Source organism: Rhincodon typus, chromosome 20, assembly GCF_021869965.1.
Source record: "Rhincodon typus isolate 14 chromosome 20, sRhiTyp1.1, whole genome shotgun sequence".
Classification (NCBI taxonomy): Eukaryota; Metazoa; Chordata; class Chondrichthyes; order Orectolobiformes; family Rhincodontidae; genus Rhincodon; species Rhincodon typus.
In genome coordinates, this window is record NC_063351.1 from 27094705 (window position 1) to 27100704 (window position 6000).

The following is a 6000-nucleotide window of genomic DNA, read 5'->3' on the forward strand; positions in this document are numbered from 1 at the left end:
TGTGCCTGGGTACAGAATAAAGTATATCTGGGTGAGGGATTTTTGGACATCATAAAAAATAAATTCTGAGAGCTCTTCTGGTGCAGTGATAGTGTCTGTACCTCTGGGTTCCAGTCCAACCTGCTTCAGAGTTGAACAATAACATCTCTGAACAGGTTGATTGAAATGTTTAAAAGGTAAAATCTGTAGTTTAGAGGATAAATTGTCTATTGAAATGTGTTTAGACAATCGTGCTTTTTGCTTGTTTGTTATAATATAAGTCTTAAAGCTTAAAATTGTACAATCCTGCCAGTCAATCACTTGAAGTTCAAATACTTTTTCAAGTTAATTAGTCTTTAAAGACATTGTAACATTGATTCCTTGCCCCTTGTCAGAAGTTTACTTCGACTTGACATGCTTTTATTGCACACTGGCATATTATCCTACTCTTGACTGTTTACATATTTGTTTATCTTTTGTATATACTTGTATTAGCTCTCTGATAATACTTCAGATTTCAGTTTTCTATGTACCAGTTCTAAGACTGTGTAAACACATTTCCATCCTTTCTCTAATGAGTGTATGCGTGTATTCTTTCATTTTCTAATTTTTTCCAAATCTGCCTAGAATGGATAATTGAGTTAGAAATTCACATGAGTTGATTTTAGGACCCATGTATGGCATAGGCCCCAACCAGTATGCCTAAAACCAGCATGAAATTGGGGTTCATTAATGTCAATTCCAAACTCTCTGGATGCCTACAATAGCTATTAGATTCATTATTTACACATATAAGTATATAATACCTGTTTTAGGCAGCTGCTAAGGAAATGGATACATGCGAATGTCACCTCCTACAACTTCCCCTTGAAACCATAAATCACCCTGACTTGGAACCGTATCACTGTTCCTTTACAATCACTGAGTCAAAATTCTGGAATTATCTCCCTCAATGAAGTGGAGATGCCATTAAACCCCAAGGACGGCAGCAGTTCAAAAAGGCAGCATACCATCACTGTCTCCAGGGAAATTAGGGATGGACAATAACTGCTGGTGTAGCCAGTGATGCCCACATCCCACAAGTGAGTAACAAAAAAGCCTGAAAAATGGCGCAGCTCAGTGTTGTGAAACTGGGCCTCTTTCTGCATGTATTACAACTGTAAATCTCATTAACCTTAAACTGGGGTTTAAATTCCACATTTCATTTTACTTTCAGACCCTAACAACTACTACCGCAGACGAAATGAAGTCACCACAACAGATGATCTGGACTTCAAACACCACAGTTATAAGGAAATGAGGCAGGTAGGATTGGGGCACTTCCTCAGTACTTTAACTTTAATATTTTGATATTTTTCAAGAACTGTTTTATCTGTTAAGGATGTGAGTTGAGTAATGTTGACATGCAAAGTTATTTTATCTGCTGAAAAAATATCCAATTGGTGTTCATATCAGCTGCCTATTATTAGTCTAATAATAACCAAAATATACTGTTTGTTATGATTTTGAAACACACAACTTGTTGAACTTCCAGTGTTCATTAACCAGTGAAATAGTACTAAATTGAACATTGCAAATGTTCTTTGTGGAATATTCTGGATCAATGATTGAAATATAATGATTTTTTAAATTCTGCAATCACACATTTTGTGCTGAGTTGGAAACTTCACCTGAATTTACTCACTGTGCATTCACTGGATTTTAATAATGTCCTACTGCAGGGTGGGTCTCCTGGCACGGAGCCCCACCCTGCAGCAGCAATTGCCATTCACTCAGATGCACTGCGCTCAATTTGATTCTGGTTGGAAACCTATATCAAGAACATAAGCAAAGCTTTTTGCTGGTACTGTGAAGATGGAAATTTACCTTTTGGCTCAATAATAGAAATAAACAGTACCCGCATGTTAATTTTCAAAGTGTACTATTAATTATATTAATTCTTCTTATAATAATTTTCTGTATATTTTGTTTCTATCCATATTATTCTCCTCAATAAGAGGGGATAATCTAATTCTATACATTTCTCAAAAAAGCACATTCCAGTAATATGAGATGCTGATCTGGTTCAAGTTTCCTGCCTGGATAACCCCAGTCAAGACTAATGAACTGTGTCTTCAGTGATAAATGAAGTTAAGAATGTAAGTAAGGAGTTTGGTAGCTATTGCTTCCAATAATCTCCTACATTCTAGTTACCTCCCTCCCCTCCACCTCCCACTTAGAAGGTTTCCTTCACCACAAGCTATTTAACAATCAAGTGATGATAAATAGCTCGTTCAGGAACTGAAAATGTCCCAAGGAGGTAAATTAGAGTGGGTCAGGATGTATTTTTTGTCAGTTAAAGCGCAAGAAGGAACTAAAACAGGTGATAGCAATAATTTGTGACTGAGCCATAGAGATCAGAGTAAAGGCGTAATTCCCAACCCATGCTTAATTCGCTGGACATAACTAGGTTAGTATTTGAAGCACTATGAATTGATGTCTGCAATATCAGGCTAGAAAAATTATGCAAGGGGATTTATGACACAAAGGTAATGAGCCTGCATCTGGGTTTAAGTGCCACCTGTTCCCAGAGATGTGTCATAACATATCTAAACAGATCGATTAAAAATATCAGGGATATGTAGGCAGGCCACTTCGTAATGACATTACCTAGACCAAAACTTTGGAAAGTGCATGTGTCTAGCTTTAGGATGAGTTGATGGTCATAAATGTTGTAGGCCACCTTCTGCCCCAAGTGTAACAGAGCCTGTGGTAGCCATATTGGTCTGTACAGCCACCTTTGGACTCACCCTGGGAATGGAAGAGAGTCATCCCCATCTGCAAGGGACTGCCAATGAATGACAGAAGCATGTGACTGAAATACACAGAATGCATGGCACCTGCTGGAACGATACCAGCTCAAAAGACAAAGAAAAGAAAATTTGGCAAAAGTAAAGTAATTGAAAGAAACCAGAGGCTTTGTTTTGTCCAGCCAACTCTGTCTACAGACTTTGAACATCCATTTGACCCTCTGCAGGACAGTCTTTATTAATTGCTCCACGATTTCCCACGTGTTTCTATCAATGCTCCAGAACGTCATCTCATTGCTTCATCTTTCAACCATGCTCCAGTGCTGTCCAGAATTACCCGTACCCTCCCTGCATTTCAGCCATTCCTCAGCAGTTCAAGTGTGCAAGTCGTCATTCAGTAAATTCGGTCGTGATCAATTCCTTTTCACACCAGGGTGTTGGCTGAACTCCTATTGTTGTGAGGATTGCATTGTTTAATCTTAGCTATTGTTGCTAAAATTCTGTTACAGTCTGCAGGGAAAAAAGGTTCTTCTAATTATTAGTTCTCACCTTCATGTAGTATTAATTTCCAAACAATGAATTGGAGCGGAGCTGGAAATTATGAAGAGAACTGATTTTATACCTCCCCATGGGTTTTAGAGAGCAACACTAAAACCAGTTTATCTTCATTTGCGGCCTATTCATATTTATCACCATTGTACATTAGATGCCAGTCAGAAATCAAGCAGGCAAAGCTGGTAGAAGTTTGCAAAAGTCACGAAAAGTGTCCACTGACATTGGAGTAAAGTCAGACAATTGGTATTTCTGTATCCAGTCAACAGAGAGGCAACCATGTGTTTGCCATCAACTGCTGTTTCATGAAACAAAATGCCTTTACTCCCTATGGCACATTGCATTATTACATCAACATACTGAATGACTGGGTGCTGCCCTGTTATTAAAAACAATTTTATGTTTTTCCATTGAGCTTAATGTATTAGGTCAGAATTTTACTGGATATGTAGTAATACAGAAGAATTTCTGTTAATTTACCATGCATAAATTACATTAAATGCTTCATAAGCCAAATATAGATAAGCTGTGTTTGTCTCAAGTAAAATCCATAGACATTCACAATGATGTAATAGTCTAGTTATTCTAAACTTGCCTGGTCTATAAAAACATAATTACCAATCACTGGAGTATTGAACAACCACATAATAAGTGCTATTTGTAACTTTTGCTTGTTCTAATGTTCATTTGTTAATCCCTAATGAAAGGTAAAAGGATCGAACATTGTTTACATATTAAAATTGCTTAAATAGCTCAAAGTAACAGATTAATGAAGCCAATCTGAAAATATTACATACTGTGGAACTGATGACAGTTAGTATCTTTTTGGGGTTAAGTATAATTCCAAACCCACTAAGCTACTTTTGTTAGTTTTTATACTGATTGCAACACTGTGAATACACAGTTCTTTTAAGAAGATTTATAATTGAAATAAGCTATAACTTATTTCTACCTCAGTAATTAAGGTGAGGGAAGTAATACTAAATAAGGGTCTGTCTCTTTAATGCCGTGCCTTTACAATCCAATTTAACAATTAATTTACTTTAAATACTGGCATTAATATGAATCAATTCATTATTACTTTTACTGTATATTAATGTAAAAATCATTTCACCCAAGCCTTTAAAAACCTAATGGCATAGACTGCATTCCAAATAGTTTCTTTATTACCTGACAATTATTATATGTCATTGCTCGCTATATTTCAATTAATGATAAATGGTGATTAAAGTTCACGTTCCTCACTTTGTGACAGTGTCCATTACCATATTCTATTTAATTAGCTTGTTTCTTAAGACTTATGGATCTTGGATCATTTTTACTCTTAGCATCAATTTGGTGCGCTTTGGATCCATTTTAATTCAAGTCTATTGTTTGGCTATCCTTTCATATGCTTAACATCATGTCTACTATCATATCATATAAGCTTTACAATCATCGCTGTGCCAATTCCTAGTGTAGTTTGATGCAACACAATCCAAGCTGAAAAAATCCCTGGTAACTCAGTGATGCATTGCTTTTTGAAGTGCAGATCTAGGAATAAGACAGTTGAAATTAAATATTTTGGCTCATTGCAAACTGATGACTACAGACAAAATATAAAACCTATTATCATTTCATTCTTCTCGTCTGAAGTTAATAGTTTAGTAATTGGATTGTGTTTGGAAAATTGGCACCTAACGAGTGTAGCAAAAGAATGCCAGTTAATATTGCCACGGGTATCGTGCAATATACGTGTTGTATGTTAATGTTAACTCATGCATACAGCTAATGCCACCTACATTGTACATTTGCTGCATACCTTTCTGGTGGGGATTTGGGGTCAGTGTGATAATCAGGCATCTACAATACCACTGAAAGGCAGCTATTACCTCTTGAAAAGGAGGCAGCATGGACAATCTACTGAACAAATGCCTAAAGTAAGACGTAAGAGGGCTTCAAGGACCACAGATGGACTGCAACTTTCATGGAGGCAGTACCCAAGACACCCAAGATACCTTCTGTGTAGACCATGAGTAGAGATTGTCTATCCGGGGTCACGAGGGCACACATGAGGAAAGCAGTCAAATTCATCCCTCATCACCAATTAGTGAACTTGCTGATGTTTTTAGTTAAGCCCAAGACCTAACACAAGGTGGGCTTGATGTGTTCATACATCTGCATTCTAATTGACATGAAAATAAAGGACATAGCACTTTTCAAGTAAATCCTGCATTTATATATTTCCTTCATCTTTATTACTCAGATTAAAGTAGGTTACAGCTCATTTCAAATATAAATGTTCTTGCATGAATTGTTTATTATGGAGTTGCAATCGTTACTAAACTAACAAAAATAACTTAGCAGGTTTGGAGTTATACCTTATTTATATTATAAAGCATACATTTGCACAATAACTGGACATCTCAAAGTGCTTTACAGACAATGAAGTACTTTTGAAGTGCAGTCATTACTATAACGCAGCGAATATACAATTAGATGCACTGAAAACTCCCACAAACAGCAATTTTATAATGTTCTGAATTTTATGATAATAATTTCAGAGTAGCTACTGACCAACATGCTGATGATAGAAACCAAAAGAACTGCGGATGCTGTAAATCAGGAACAAAATCAAAGTGCTGGAAAAGCTCAGCAGGTCTGGCAGCATCTGTGAAGGAGAAAACAGAGTTAACGTTTC

The 6000-nt window shown here is 36.5% G+C and overlaps 1 protein-coding gene across 1 annotated transcript in view; it reads left to right on the plus strand.

The window, feature by feature from the left end:
• The window catches only part of LOC109914527 (inactive carboxypeptidase-like protein X2), a 141161-nt gene that overhangs the window by 83348 nt on the left and 51813 nt on the right, over window positions 1-6000 (plus strand). Inside the window, exon 7 of the mRNA XM_020514124.2 lies at window positions 1196-1284. Coding sequence (XP_020369713.1) covers window positions 1196-1284 — 89 coding nt within the window. The remainder of the gene's footprint in view (window positions 1-1195; window positions 1285-6000) is intronic.